We start from the raw sequence: 15,367 nt of genomic DNA, 5'->3' as shown, positions 1-15,367 counted from the left end.
TACGAATATAAAACCGTGCGTTCAACAGTTGGCTCGTTATCTGCATGTATCGAGGCTGCACGAGCCGCAACTCTTTTCCGTGATTCAGCGGTAGGTGGATACATCGTCTGTTCGCCGTGTGTGCTTATAGTCGAAAGACAGAACGACCAAGACTTCCACTTCATTGTTGCCCTTGCTGGTGCTTACAATGAAGTCACGTTGAATCGTTGAATGCAACATAAACCGTCGCTTTGCTGTATCGTGCTGCTTGATTTAATAAATCACGAAAGCGCCGCGTTTAATACGCGCATCTCTTCCATCAATAACGTAGATACGTAGCAAACCCTCGGGGATCGTTCTTTCGGGATGGAACATTGTTCGTAGAACTCATCCCTCCTATGACTTTAGAGGATCGTAAATTCGAAAATTACACGCCTCGTTCAGTTTAGCAACGGAGCCAGAAACGGAGGGTAGGCTCCTCAATTATATGGCGGATAATCGAAAGGGAAACGGAACAGGTATGAATAATCGTATAACTGTTGGAATCTGAGCGTGAAATGCTACGACGAAGTTTAGCTTCTAGGTCGTCACGATGTTTATTAGACGACATACTTGTGGTTCTTCAGGCTAAGATCGTACTTTCGATGATATACCAGTGGCATCGGTGATAGCGATGGAAAATCCATTACGACTCAAAGTCCAAGAGCCCGTTGTTCCTTGACAGAAGTTGGATCTCCAACGAAAGAACCCCTGTACGTAATTTTTAAGAATTTTCTATACTCTCGGTAGTTTAATAGGGAAAGGATTGCTGCAGCTGAACGATTACGCTTTCTCTAGATTCTGAATTTCAAAGAACGAGAATGAGTAATTTATTTGGGCACATATGATGAATAAGTCAGCGACTTGATCATCTGATACAACCATCCAATCGACCAACGTTAAAAATATTCTTCAACGTTCGATCACTCGAGTAGTAGTTTCTCTTTTCTTATACATATTTTCGATAATCGACATTCGCTTTTAATCGTGTTCGGTGGTAAATCAGATTGGTCATGGTGCTCACGGAATGTACGAAGTAACCTTCGGCAAAAATTACAGCGCGACTGCATCTGCCGGCGCGTCAACTTGCTTTTAATTACCTAATTTCTCTTTAGGGACGTCTGCCTTTATTTGGCCTATCATTAGGGGCGACGATGCTCGTTCGATCGTACCCGTTATACGGTTTACGAGGAATGGTCCGACGATGTGCTTTCTAGACACTCGACGAAGCTCGTTCCGTTCGCTGGAAGAGCCGGTGCTACATCAAAAGGTCCGTGGCAACGGTTAATATATGCAAGCCTCTTCTACTCGCCTCGCGTCTGCATTCTACGTATATACCCGATTCGACACCGTACCAACAGATGGATGAATAACGACAGAGTGGCAAATTGATGTTACAACGGATCGAAAGCGCGCTGGGTGATTTATTCGCTCGTAAAAATGGTACCTGTGCAAATATTCCGTGGTAGCCATCGTTCTCGGCGATTCTACCTTCTCGCCGATGAGCAGAGAAGGGGGAACACTGAAATCCTGACAAATATTTATGTACGCGAACGGCCACGTATTTATCGACAAGTTAAAAAGTATTATAGTTGAGCACGATTCTCTCTAGGCACGATTCAACTTCTCAGTCTTGCTATAGCTCGCGCTATTATTCATCTTTCATAAACACCGGTGTGTGTACGCGCTCGTGTGTGCACCGATATGTCCATATACAGGTCCGTGCAAGGCTAAACAGATTTTCTTACGGGCAATGGCATGCTCATCCGCGTCTAGCGTCGACTAATTGTGAAATGAAACGACGAGACTATGATAAACTCGCGGTCTTCTTGCCTACCTCCTGGGAAAACAGTCTTAACTCGACTGTTATTTTAAGCTTTCTCAACCAACGTTTTACATTTTCCATTTGGAAATCACTGGCAAACACTTTCCAGCAGTAGTCCGTTTCGAATATTTCGAATTGATTTGCTTGTATAAGATATTCTGCGCGACCTTGAGCGGCAATTATGAACAACAACTACTACTAAAACACCGTGACTGTGCTTCGTGTCGTGGCGTTACAGGTGCGTATTAAAAAGACACGGAGGATTGCGTTGATGTGCTGGCAATTAAGGGTGTAATTATCGTGTTCAATTTTGAACGTGTAACAGGCAAGAAAGAAATTGCAGCGGGCTTATCGGACCAGCGATCAATCCTCGCCTTTCTCAAGCCACGATAGTCTTCACTGTGGAAGATGAACCGTGCGACCTACTTTTTCATTCTACCATGGAACACTAGAAGCAATCCACCCACAATATTCGAATGTAGAGCCTGCGAGATCTTGATCGTCATTGTAGGTCAAGAATCGCGGAATCTGTTCGTTCAGATGTGAGGACGTTGCACGAGTGGAACGAGGAAGACAAACGACAAGAAAGTGGTTTTTTGGACATTAGTTTTTCGAGAAGAAAAAAATAAAATAAAGAAGATATAAGTAGAAAAGAATAAAAGAAATAAACAAGAAAGGGGCACGTGAATATCGACAAGCAAAGATATTGGGTAAATTCCGTTGGAATCGTTTCACAGAATGAAGCAATCAGTTTCTTTGATAAGACGAGACATCCTTTGGAAAAGACACATAACTGACGCAAGGAATGCATTTAAATGGCTCCATTGTGAGCAAAGTCCTGTGTATGGAATGGGACTCCGCTGGAACGGTTCTATCCCCGGTCCTATCTAACTTTGGGAAAGTGAGGGTAATCGATGAAAAATTATGTCGATAAAGTTGTTAAAGGACGATGTAAAGGACAATCATATTTGAATCTGCCTTCCCTTAGGATATGGTTCATTCTTTGTAACTTCCATACATTTCGATTTTTGAAAATTTTTGAAAATTGTATATACGTCGTATTTTTTTATATTGCAAACGAATCAGAAATCTATAAAATCATTCTAGTTTGCGTTCGATCGAATTCAGAGATAAGTTAATAAAACGGTCCAGATCTGAATGAAAAATAAAGCGTCTGTCGAATGACTTTCTCTCGACACGCGCGCCAATGAACGAAATTGGTACGAGCTGAAAAGGATCATTGAACGATCTTGGAATCAATCTATCGACATATCTGGATGACCAGTTTCGGGAAACGCGCGGTTAACAACAGAGCCGGCATAACTGATGGCGACTTAATGAGATTCGTCACAATGCAAAGACACGCTGATGACTCATACTGCAGGAAGTCTACCCCGAGCGAAGCGAGACCGGATGTCTTCCGTTCTTTAAATTGGCACGAGGTGAAACGAAGTCAGTGACACTGCCGGTGACAGAACAATCTTAACCGTTTCAAATTTTCAGGTTTCTACATATTTAAATATTCAAACGTGCAAACTTCCAAACTTTTGAATTTTCAAATATTGGAATATTCCAATTTTTATATTTTTAGATGCTTTGAAGATATTCAAATATTCGAAATGTCAAAAATTTAGAAATCTCCGAGTTATCGAATCTTAATATTCGAACTTCACAAATCTAACACCAAACTTCGATCGAAAACTGCAAATATTCTATTCAGAAGATTGTTTCAGAAATAGAAACCTGCTAGTCTTTAGAGATTCGTTGGACTTTCGAAGCCGAATGATAATTTATACACCTTTTAAGCTGTGAATGACAACTGTTCACGATCAACTTTCGCCGACGCGGTTAATTTGTCTCATAAGACAAATTTACTCGGTCATACTTCCCAAGATTCATTGATGAATCACTCCGAGACAAATTAATTTTCTCTGCCGCGTCATTGCGACCTTCACTCGCAGACTTAGTATATAAATTCATCGCGATTTTATCGAACGTACATATCTTGTTTAACGTTACCTTGTAAATATGGTTGATTTTATTTCCTGTCTTATCCTTATCCATAAAAAGCATGAACGTATTACGCGATTCAAGAAAGTGCATGTGTCGGTGAGTCACGCCAGAGGAAGTTCTCTTTTTTTTCTCCCTTTCCGTTTTCCTGATTTTTAGTCGAGTACGATCTAGGCAAACTAGCACAAGGTGAAACGAAGGAAATTAAGCGACCATACGAACAAAAAGCATTAACGGAACAATTTTACCTGGTACGGATCGCGTGTCTATGCGCCATTTTATATCTACATTTCTAGTATTCAATCGCCGCAATACAGGAGAAGTTTCGCCTGTTCTCAAGATCGGCACGATAATAAAATATGATGAACGGTCTGCTAATTGAATACTGAGAAAGTTACATTATTGTTCCATTAACAACACCGATCTATTCTCTCTATGTTCCTCGACTCGTTCCACGTTTTACAGAAAATTCTCCATTTGATATGTAATGAGATATAAAAGATGTCTCACGGAGCTGTAATTCTTTACAAAACGACCAATAAAATCTCCGCAATTTCCTCTTTACGACTATTACTTCTCCTGAGAATATTTAATTTTCTGATTCGTAATAACATTTAACAAAATCCAATTTACGTCTAATTTCACTTTACTCTCTATGGAATGACGAGTTAGAAAATATTTCTACTAACGAAAATATGCAAATATTAAAACATCAAATATCTTGGTTGTTATTTGTCAACGCGAAGAAAGTATTCAAAGACTGTCGACGTTTCCCTCGTTGTTCCCATATTTCAGCGAGGGACGTCAAAAAGTTTATAGGACCAATGAATTTCGTCTGACCCCAGGGGACAAGGGACCAAAGAGAGAAAAATATTCGCGGACGAATTTCATGGTCGGTGCAATTTCTTCAGGGTAGCGCAAACTGCAACACTATATTAGAGGAATTGTCTGGATCGGCTGCGCCTTGGAGCGTTGCCAAAGGCGCGAGATTACTTCGTTGATTCCTTCCGGGCCCCACAATTCGATGCGGCCGTAATTGCCAGGCTTCCGTGCCAAATTTACGACCGTTCTGTTTTACCAAAAAGATCTAGACGTTTTAGAGCGTGTATCTTGGCACGTTGTACAGCGATATAATATTCATCCATCCTGCTATCAGTGATAGCTGCAAAAGCCATTTTTTCTTCGCTCTGTACCATTATCGAATCTAGATCGCGAAGTGGATTTTTCCACTCTGCTATAAAGCAGAGACAAGTTTTAGAATAGAATAATACAATAAACTTTATCTCCAGATGGCCAACCAACTTAAAAAGATTATAAAGTGGCGAGTAAAATTATGACGAACTCGATTTAATTTACGAAATAAAAATGTGCAAACTTATATTTCTCCAGTGCCTCGAGTTAAGATAGATTCGGGAAAAGATCACGCCACATTTTTATATGAAATATTTTCGATAGAAAACGAAAATGTACCGAGAAAAAGAATTCTTCGTCTTCTACTACATTTTGCTCATAATGAAATTTCCAAAAAGGAAGCATCCACGAGAAAACAATTTCTTCCGACGGTGTTTCACGTCAGAGCCTTCGCGTTGATGCAATCATGTCCCCTTCGCACATAATTCTTCTCCGAAACGGCTCTTCCCTCTGTAGCACCCCTTTTTGCAACCTCTAGTCCTAGCGACCACGTGGATTTTTGCGGATGAGATTCATTCAGCTTGCTGATGACCAAAGGGACTGGGCGTAAATCAATTAGGAGGCCGGCGTGGTAGTTGTTGATACAATAAAGAGAAACGTGACGTTGCTTTATAGCCAGCAGGAAACGAGGCGAAGGGCGAATCGAACGTGTCGAGATGAAAATGAACGTTTCATCTGTTACATTTCATCGAGTTTCTTCGCTAATTATCCTACTTAATTCTTTCCAGTTTTCTGGGTTGAAACTCTTCTGTCATTTAAAAATCTTGCAAATTCGAAGAAAATGCGAAAGAATCATTGTTGGCACGTATGTCCAAATTTTTGTTTCAATTTGGTAATGGTATCAGTTTTTCTGCCTGTTGAGATAAAACTGAGGTTGAAATACGAACCGTTCGGACGCCACAGTGATCAACTCCGTAAATTGGAAAGTACAGATAAACGATGCCACAAATATTATTCTTTTAAATTCCAACAGGAATTTACTGTCAGTTGCGCCATTCACTTGTAATTAGCGAAATTATAAAAGCAAATTATCTGTTTCTTGAAAATTGAACATCGCATATATTGCCTAACATAACGAAATTAAGAAATTTATAAAAAAAATAAGGTTAATCAACTTGACTTTTGTGAGGCACATATGTACAGATTCGAAGAATAAACATCCTTCCACCGTGTCAAAGATTTTCTACAGAGAAATTAAATACACATATATATATACACACACCTATACGATTATTCCAAAAGTTTACGATCGTGCTAATGGAAGGAAACCTTAAACATATTGAGAAACGCAGCAGCTCGAAACCTTTTACAAATCGATTCGCGCGTTAAGTATTATCCAGCTGCGTTTAATTACTTTTAAGAGGTACTAATTGCCGAACGTCGATTCGAGGTGAACGCGCAGCTGCAGAATTCCTCGAAGCAGCCTCGTGGAATAATGCAACTAATGCAAGGTGCTGCTTCAACGTCCCATCCACCCGTGTAGCTTGATAGTATGCGCAGCACTCGAGTTTGCGCGAAAGTTTCACAAACGAGGATAACGGTACCGCGAACTCCACAAGTGTTATCGTTCCTCTACGTAATCGTAGATAAGAATTATCAGAGGAAAGCTTGTATACACAAACTAATTCAACGCTTGCCTACCTGTCGGTTGAAAGTAAACGAATAAAAACCATTAAGAAAGAAAGAAAACACTCTTACGAGTTCATCAAACTTCTTCGTTCGCGGATTTACGATCGAGAGATAGTGGCAAAAAGTAAATCGATCTTCGATCTAATTCAAACTCTAACTTATGTCTTTTTCTCTCGACGCGAAATTACTACATCAGAAGTACGTTAACGGGTTCGTTTCCTGTTTTTCAGATTCCGTGATGCCACCACCGCCGAGTCTTTGGAATCGTTAAGAACGGGCCTCGAAAAATGGGCTCGATCTTGGGAGACGGGACGAGCCCCGGAGGCTCGGGACCCTCCCGATGCCTCTTGCTTTTACAAAGGTCCCTGGCGATTCAGCTGACTAGGGGTCCGCCTCCTCAGGTTCTGAACGCCAGCCCACGGGAGAGTCCCAAGGAGCATCCAGCCGACGAGATGTGGATGTACGATAAAGGTTACAATTTGTTTCAGGTGAGTCGACGTACACGCCGCATTATCCTGAATTATCTGTGTACTTCTCTATGCGTGTTATAGCCCGCGGAACGCATTCCTCTCGGCAGAGTTAGCCTTCCAACATTTTTCCATGTAACGATCTGTTACAACCGTACCGTGTGGCTACCGACTGTCCGTCCATTATACTCAACATACTTTTCTTTTATTCAGAAGCGAACAAAACTAGTTACATGCTTTATGCCTCGTCGAAGAGGCTAGCTATTCCGTATAATCTGGCTCGATGATGGCGACATTTCGTTACGCTATTATAAATCCTCGTACGAACCCTCTTTTTGTTCCTTTCGCCCGAGGTACGAATCGAATACAAACATCATGAGACGTGACGGTCGAAATTGTTTTTGGGAAACGGCCAGATTAGACGTTAATGACGTATATGATACACGTGTACGTATAATAAAACGATACGGTATATCTCTTCCGAACTGCTGAGCCGTTTTTACAACTCAGCGTTTCCGAAGCGAAGATTGGCGTTGATTGGATGCACCGTTACGCCGGAATGAGACAATATGAATTACGAGCAATTTTGCGAGGCAACTTTAACGGCAGGGGAGGATGAGACGAGGCAACGAGTTAAGTGGCGGATGTTCTATGGTCTTGTCGACTCTTCGATATCTGTCGTAATCCTTGTCCACGAGGCTTCTTCTACCCTGTCGGTTACGAATTTACGCGACACGCAGCGAACGTGACAAAGCCGCTCAAACACCACAAACACCTAGATTCCATGCAAACGTGTTTCATCCATGGGTCTCTATCTGCTCATAAACAAGTTCCAGAACGGCTGATCGCTAATTTAACCGAATCAACGCTTATTCGTGAAGACAGGTCGTTTATTGACCACACCTAGATTTCTTTTCTCTTCGGGAGAGAACGATCTGTTCAATGGTTGCTCATCGAAGCTTACGCTGCCAGGCAGAGGAAATCAAATTGGGATCCGCCTTTCGACAAGGAAGAGCACCTCTTCAGTTTCAATGAGCACTGGCCGGGGGTGGAGCACTCTCCGGGGGAACGTTAACCACGGCTGCTCCTTCTCGCAACGCAGGAAATACGATGATAATAGTTTAGCTAGCAGGGCTCACTGATTCGTTCGATCTACGACGATGCCACCTTCGTGCCAGCATCCTCAGCAACCTTTGACTTTTCCTTTAACTTTATACCTGCACCTCGCTGAAGCTTGACTTTACAATCTCTGTCTGGGTCTGTTTTAACACCTGTCCTCGCACATAAATTCAGTAGTCGGATTGCGAAGCATCTTTTTGGACGCGTAGTGTGTGCAACACAGATATAGCGAGGTTATAAATTTAACAAATGAATTCTTCCCATCTCCGCAAATTTGATGCCGCAAAGGTGTTAATCTTGAAGAGAAATCTTAAAGGACCTTAAGACGACGGGGAAGACAAGAAACTTCTATTAGAAAGTCAAAGTTTTGAGTATTGAATGGAGGAGGCGAGGGACTTTGTAAAAGTTTATGAGAGTTTAAAAGGTTTCATGCCCTTTTTACGAGATCAGAGTCAAAGTCGTTGACTACTTTGGAGGCTGTATTAAAGATCAAAGAAGACGACGAATCTCCAAGGTCTTTCTTCTTTGAAAGGACGTGAAAACGTCAAATTGATAAATTGGTGCCAGACAGATGCTTTCGTCACGCTTAGCAAGCAAAGGCAGTCGGGGAAGAATCGATCGTTGAAGGGCAAACGATAATAGCACGAGCCACCCTCTTCTTGTTTTGCATATCGTCACACGATCACATCCCATGAATGCTTACTTCCCTTGCGCTTACGACCTTTTTTAGGCTTCGAGCCAGAAAATATCGTACGAATAAGTATGCATATACGTACTACTTGTATTATATCTTGTAATTTTTGTTGAGGTTGACTGATAGAGGAACGAGTAGATGAATTTGTAATAGAAAAATATATTGAGATAAGTATAAATATAGTATATGCTGATCCAGATCCTCACTCTTACAGTGTTACAATACAATAGGAAGAAAGAATGATAGGGAGCACGTTGATATATTTATAGCAAAGGACATTAACAAAAAGTTAACCTTGGTGTGTAGCTCTAGCTGAAGGCTACAAGAAACAGCAATAGAAATCTACCTATAGCTCTTTTGTTTCTAGATCTTGTAATCCAAAACAAAACTTATATTCAAAGGCACAATAATATGGACCTCTCTTTATTTTGAATTTTTTCACTAAATTCTATTCTCTTCATAACAGCGGTCTCTCCAGGTCACGGATATAGAAAAGAAAAGGTGTAGAGTTTTTCTTCAAGTAATTACTTCAACAATTTTAATAATTTTTATCTTCATTGTTGCTCGAGTCACATGTTTTGATTTGTCTCAAGTCGCATTCTCCGCGATTATTTACGAGCCTGTTACGTCATTTTTATCTAGCAGAACGGTTTATTGGTCATTTTGTACTCGGTAAATAACAAAACGTAAATGATTCGAGTAGATCGGTTCGATCGTTAAGAAAGGGTGTGAAACGATCTCTTGTTCGCTTGATAAGGAATCATAATCTTACGGTGAATTGGATCAACGCACTATAATTGTCAGACTAATTAGAGCCGCGGCAGAAACTGCTGCATTTACAGCCGGCGTTGTCGTTTCACAATACGGAGACCAGCTTATTTATTGCCACCGTTAATTATTGTTCGCCGGGACTGACTTCGAGAGAGATATTATCGATGTTGCACGGAACTATCGAGTTGGTACTGCTGCTACAGATTCCATCTCGTTTAAGTCTGCCTTATGTTCGACGTTCTCTTTAGAATATTATACGGTGCTACGATCCTCGATGAACGCTGGTATAGATAAATATCAATCGAATCTCATTGTACTTGTGGTCGTAAATTGCACTTAATTGCAGGGACTTAAACTCTGGGACAATTAACAGGTAATTGTTCGATCGAGTGGTCGCTGTCGCTCTTCACTTAGAATGAATTCGCCTATTATTGAGACATTAAATTAAAATCGTTTAGACCGTTCGAAATCAAGGACGTATTGTAATTAGTAATATCTGTGAAATGATCGGATATAAAATTAAACCTGTCCCGCGGAGTGAAAGCGCGACACGCTAACGGTAACTGACACGGTGCAGTGTTGATTTTGCTATAGTCCAACGAGAGCTACTTGAAAAGAATGATTATTCGAGAAAACATAGAGAAAATTGAGTTCTCAGTTCGAAGATCCCGTGTATCCGGATATTATAAATAAACGAGCTTTCGCGTATCAAAGGAAAATGTTTCGAATCTGTTATTATAAGGTTGGAACGCTGTTCCATCCATCGCGAAATAACCATATTGTATAGCGACGGAAAAGTCAGATACTTGAGCGTTTCACGACTATAATCTATAGATTACACAAGGGGTGAGCAGTTTACTTAGGGTCGCCGTAATCAAGCCAACTTCGCCGATCGATATCAAGGCAAACTTTATTTTGTGCCTCTGGAAAACATCGTTCTCCACGAAATAACCGATATTTAGGTAGATCAGTAATTCTTTCGTATTAAAGAAATCGCTTTATCATTCTTTGTGCGACGAGAATATTGTCGTAACACGTTAGAAACGTTAGAAACACACGAGAAACAACATTTTTAGAAACAATGTCGTGCGGATTGTAAACAACTTGAATCTCGAGTGCATAAACAACGTATGTACTCGATTACACACCGGAGGAAGGAGTGAAACCATAGTTCGTTTTATTGCGGATATTATGCCAGGAACACACATATTTGCGATACATTTTCCTTTTGAACGTGAAACACGATCTTAGAACAGACACCACTACACGACAGCAACGGTAACATACATCTCGAGCTGGATGTACCGAGGAATCGTGTTACCCCTGGTGCCGCCGTAAGCGGAAATGGATTGTAAATAGGAGTAAAACCGCCGGATTAATATAAATATCACGACGCAGAAGATCTAGGAAGTATACATCCTGGAAAAATTTTCCTCTAGATAATCGGATGAGATATGGCCTTTAGATAAATATAGAAGCTTCGATTAAATTTATGATTCCCATCAAAAGTGTGATTAACATAATTTATCGTTTTATAACAAATTTTAACAACGTTAATTCATTGACGGTATGAAATACAAAATGCATATAACGTTCAACATTTTATAGAAAGTAATTCTGAACAGTTCGCCAAAGGATCGATCCAGGCTCATGCCTTTTATCAATTTGTTACGTCGCAATAAGAGTAAAACGCAATATGCACATCGTTTCATTATTTATGAGCGATCTTATCTTCGTAATTTCTAATAAAAGAATTTGCAAGAATTAACAATTTATTTTTCATTATATCGTTGTGTCCACCTGACACCAGGAAATCAATTAAACTGAGATAATTTAGAAAAATGTAGGTTAATACATTTAAGAATTCAGGAAGTTGAATATCTTCATGAATCTTCTGCTAAAAGCATTAACGAGGCACTCGTTGTCGATTTATGCAAATTTATATTAATAATGGCACGCTTTCTCCACGAAAATATCGAGCTAACGTTATTTGGCGATAAAAGCCCGGATATTTAAACAGCGTCAAGCCGATGTTGTTTATGTATTCGCATAGTAACCGGTTAACGGTAACTCGGTCAAATTAAGCTGATCTTAGATTGGAGTAACGCTGAAATCTTGACGCATGATAGATGTTCGGTGCTATCACTGATACCGGCTAGAAACAAGATAATATACATAAGCATTGCGCAATAGTACCGCATGCCGTATTATACATGCAAGACGCGCGTAGATCACATTCCATATGTGCCTTGCATCTGAAATACGTAATTCCGCCTATAACGGATGCTACGTAGACGATTCCAGAGAAACTTCCAAACTAAGCATCCAAACAGTCATGAAAATTATTCCATTAACAGCCCATATAGGGAAGTCTCAAATTCGAAATTGGCAGTCACTCTGTACGAGTGAAGGTATATGTATTCGCGATCTGAGTTGGCAGTACACGAAGAAATTGGATTCTTCGAAGTGTTGCGACAGGTGGGCCTTGATGGTTGAATTACTCCTATGAAAGGCATTTTCGCAATTACTCTCGCGCTGTGATGGCCAGCATGTTCATCCTTCTATATTTGGAACGTACCGAATCTTCAACGTGCAAAACTTTCAGATTCTTAATTTCGGATTCGGGTATTTGAAATTTGAAATTCTCAATTCCTCGGTTTTAACAATTCTAGCTATCGAAAAATTTAGAAAAATTTTGAGTACGTTTCCAGTACGATACAATCGTGCGTCACGTCAAAGATATTTCGCGATAGAAATATTCAGAGGAAAGAAACTGAAAAGTGAAATTTCCCCTATTTACCTGATGGCAGTTAAAACCAAAGATTAGAATAACATTACGATAGAACCCATACATCGGTTACGAATAATAATCACCGACATACTACCCTTCCGTGATACAAGAACAAACCCGAATGCATCACAACCGCTAAAATCATTGAAACTGTACGATCCACCTGATCGCGAGTAAAACGATAAGATGATAATTTCCTCAGGAACAGATCTCGTTAGACCGCCAACAGTTCCTGCTCAATCTTGGAAATAGTATTCTTGGTAACTGGTAGAGCAAGTATCGCCGGTTGAAACGCGTGTATGACTGGCCATGTTGGAGCTTGAGCATGGGCGCACGCGCACGTGCACGTTGCATCTCGCCGGAAAGGGTTTCAATGGCGGGTAAGTCGTAAAGATGCAATACACACGCGGCCGAGTTCCTCGTTTCCGCACGAGCATTCGCCCGACGCAAAACGCCGTGAAATATGCATAAAGATAAGCGACGCCCTCTTCAAGCCGTAGGAACTCCTTTGGTCGCTTACGCTGCATTACCGCCGAGCTGAGGCCAGCTCGCAGCCCTACGGCGATTTAGGATCCGTTCATACTGATACGTCGTGAATCCCGTACCCTCTCTTCCGTCCTAGTGTCAGTTTGAGCAATAATGCCTCTCTCCGCTGGCGAACAATACAATGGGCAGCATATATCTGAGCGAGCTTTGCGCAAGCTGTGTCAGAAGAACCAAACGAAGAAGAAGAAGGAACACGATGGTTCCATAGATTTCGATGTGCAGAGATCGCCTGTTTAATTCGTTTCGAAAAAGTATAGCGCGAATATCGCAAGAGAAATGTGTCAGACAGTCGAAAATAACGAACACGTACGTTTTCTAAATTCCGTAACGGATTTCAAAGAAATGCAAATTGCTGTGTTCCTTCCGAATTACCGTTATTACGTCTGGTATATATGTATTGCTTGAGAGACCAGCACTAACGCAGCCAGTCGGCGTAGACGTCGAGCATACGGGTACATCCACGAGGATTTTGGTTCCGGAGGCCGCGTAGAACGAGACCGGCCCACGTTTGAACGAACTGATTTGCATAAATACCGAGCAACAATGTGCATGGACCATAAAAAGGACATTTTCGAACCAAGTCTATTTAAGTGGCAGTTCTGTTTACGCGACGATGCGTAGTTTGTAATTAGGATTTTATTTCCTTCCTAGATCCGGTACATCTTTGTTGGCAAAAGATATATGGTGGACGATATTTACCTTACCTCTATTTCCTCCGTAGATCCGAGTTGAGTTTCGCTACGAGGCTGTACGAATAGCAGCGATCTGTCCTTAAATGACCGTTATTACGATACATTGATCACGTTACCTTGAGGATGGTCGATGCAGCAATCGAGCGGACACTTTCCATCCGCATGGCGATTTCTGCCACGAGCACCGCCGCAAAAACACCGTGCTTTGTGCCGGCCTTCTCCGCCCATAACCGCAGTGTAACCAAGGATACCGGTTTGTTATATTCACCTTTTTACAATCTCAACAGCCGAGACTTCGATATTTGATTACAAACATTTTCTATCGACTGGAATGATCGTCAAAATATTTGGATCGCGGTACGCGTGTTTTCAATATTTCTGACTGTGAGATTTTTAAATCGACAGATTGATCTTTGACTTCTCTACGAGAGCAGCTGCAGTGAAAAATAATCGAGGAGGAAGCTATATCGCACGGAAAATCGTTCCGTTTTATTGCATTTCACTTCGCTTCAGTTTTTTTCTTTTTTTTTTTTTTTTGAGTACTCTCGATTAACCGCGAAGACCGACGTTTTTAACTCGGCACAAGAAAGCAAAATAAACCGGGTAAACAGACGGGACCGTTTAAGAGAACTTTCAAATGTTCCCTCGGCCGGTAACGCGCGTCTGTCTCCTTCTATCGTCGATGGAACACAGCCGCAGGATTAAAAAGTAGCGGGTAATTGCCAGCAAATTTCTTCATCAAACATACAATTTCCAAGTGCATTAATCAAATCGCGCGACTGCAACGCGCTTCTTAATATGCCGTTCAGGCTTCTAGCTTCCGATCGAGTACGCTCAACGAGTCACACGTACATCCACTTCGTCTAATCCGACCGTTACACGTACAACGATAAACGATCAACAGAACCAAGGGCAAGAAACGAAAATGAAGAAATGATAGATGGGAGAGAAGGCGCTTATGCAGCTACCATTGCCTCAAAGATATTAATTAAGAAAAAAGAACCATTCTCGATACACCCTTGAACAACGTTCAAGTACCACATTGACTATGATACGTCTAGGTTTGCTCGATGATTAAGATTACACGCCCGTGCCGGCGCAATGCATCACTCCATCGGACGATTTATTCAAAAGTTGAAACGTGACTATTCCATAACAGTCATACAGAAAAAAATTCTACGAAGTTGTTTATTTCGATAATACAAGGGTACGATTGGACGTTTTTCCAAATATGATATCAAAACGATCCTTGGCTTACTTCGTCGTCTCGATCGTCGCCTATGTCGTTGACTTCGTAAATCAGCATGTCGTGCAGCCGTGCACCGTGAACAGACGCGGAGACTTTTATCCGCAGCGCGAGAACTCGTTTATCCGCAGGATGCCCATTCACCTCGCAGGCGCGTCTTCCTTTATTTGTTTGCCAATTTAATTGCAAAAAAATGAACGAGACCTATCCCCTGTTTTCCCTTCGTCCGCCTCGCGGCGTGCTCCCTTCCCGTTCCCTGGCATCTGGCCCCCCAGCCCCAGTTTCAAGTTTACGATGACATAGAACGACGACATTGCCGGCAACCCTGGCTCACCATTGGCGTCCATCAAGAAATATTTCCCGATGAT

The 15,367-nt window shown here is 41.4% G+C and overlaps 1 protein-coding gene and 1 long non-coding RNA gene across 6 annotated transcripts in view; one reads left to right on the top strand and one right to left on the bottom strand.

Moving 5' to 3' along the window:
- The window catches only part of LOC122573587, a 130,837-nt gene that overhangs the window by 64,638 nt on the left and 50,832 nt on the right, over positions 1-15,367 (bottom strand). The gene's annotated exons all lie outside the window — the stretch shown is intronic.
- LOC122573576 (storkhead-box protein 2) overlaps positions 1-15,367 on the top strand; it is a 111,464-nt gene that overhangs the window by 49,286 nt on the left and 46,811 nt on the right. For 4 of the 5 annotated variants that reach the window (XM_043740130.1, XM_043740126.1, XM_043740127.1 and 1 more), the window contains one exon: positions 6,904-7,161. In XM_043740130.1, the coding sequence (XP_043596065.1) occupies positions 6,961-7,161 (201 nt within the window). In that variant the 5' untranslated portion in view covers positions 6,904-6,960. Of the gene's footprint in view, positions 1-712; positions 732-6,903; positions 7,162-15,367 lie in introns of those variants that run through there. The other variant, XM_043740129.1, reaches the window with a different exon arrangement.

Source organism: Bombus pyrosoma, linkage group LG12 (assembly GCF_014825855.1).
Source record: "Bombus pyrosoma isolate SC7728 linkage group LG12, ASM1482585v1, whole genome shotgun sequence".
Classification (NCBI taxonomy): domain Eukaryota; kingdom Metazoa; phylum Arthropoda; class Insecta; order Hymenoptera; family Apidae; genus Bombus; species Bombus pyrosoma.
Note: the sequence above shows the minus strand (reverse complement) of the source record. Positions and strands in the feature narration are given on the sequence as shown.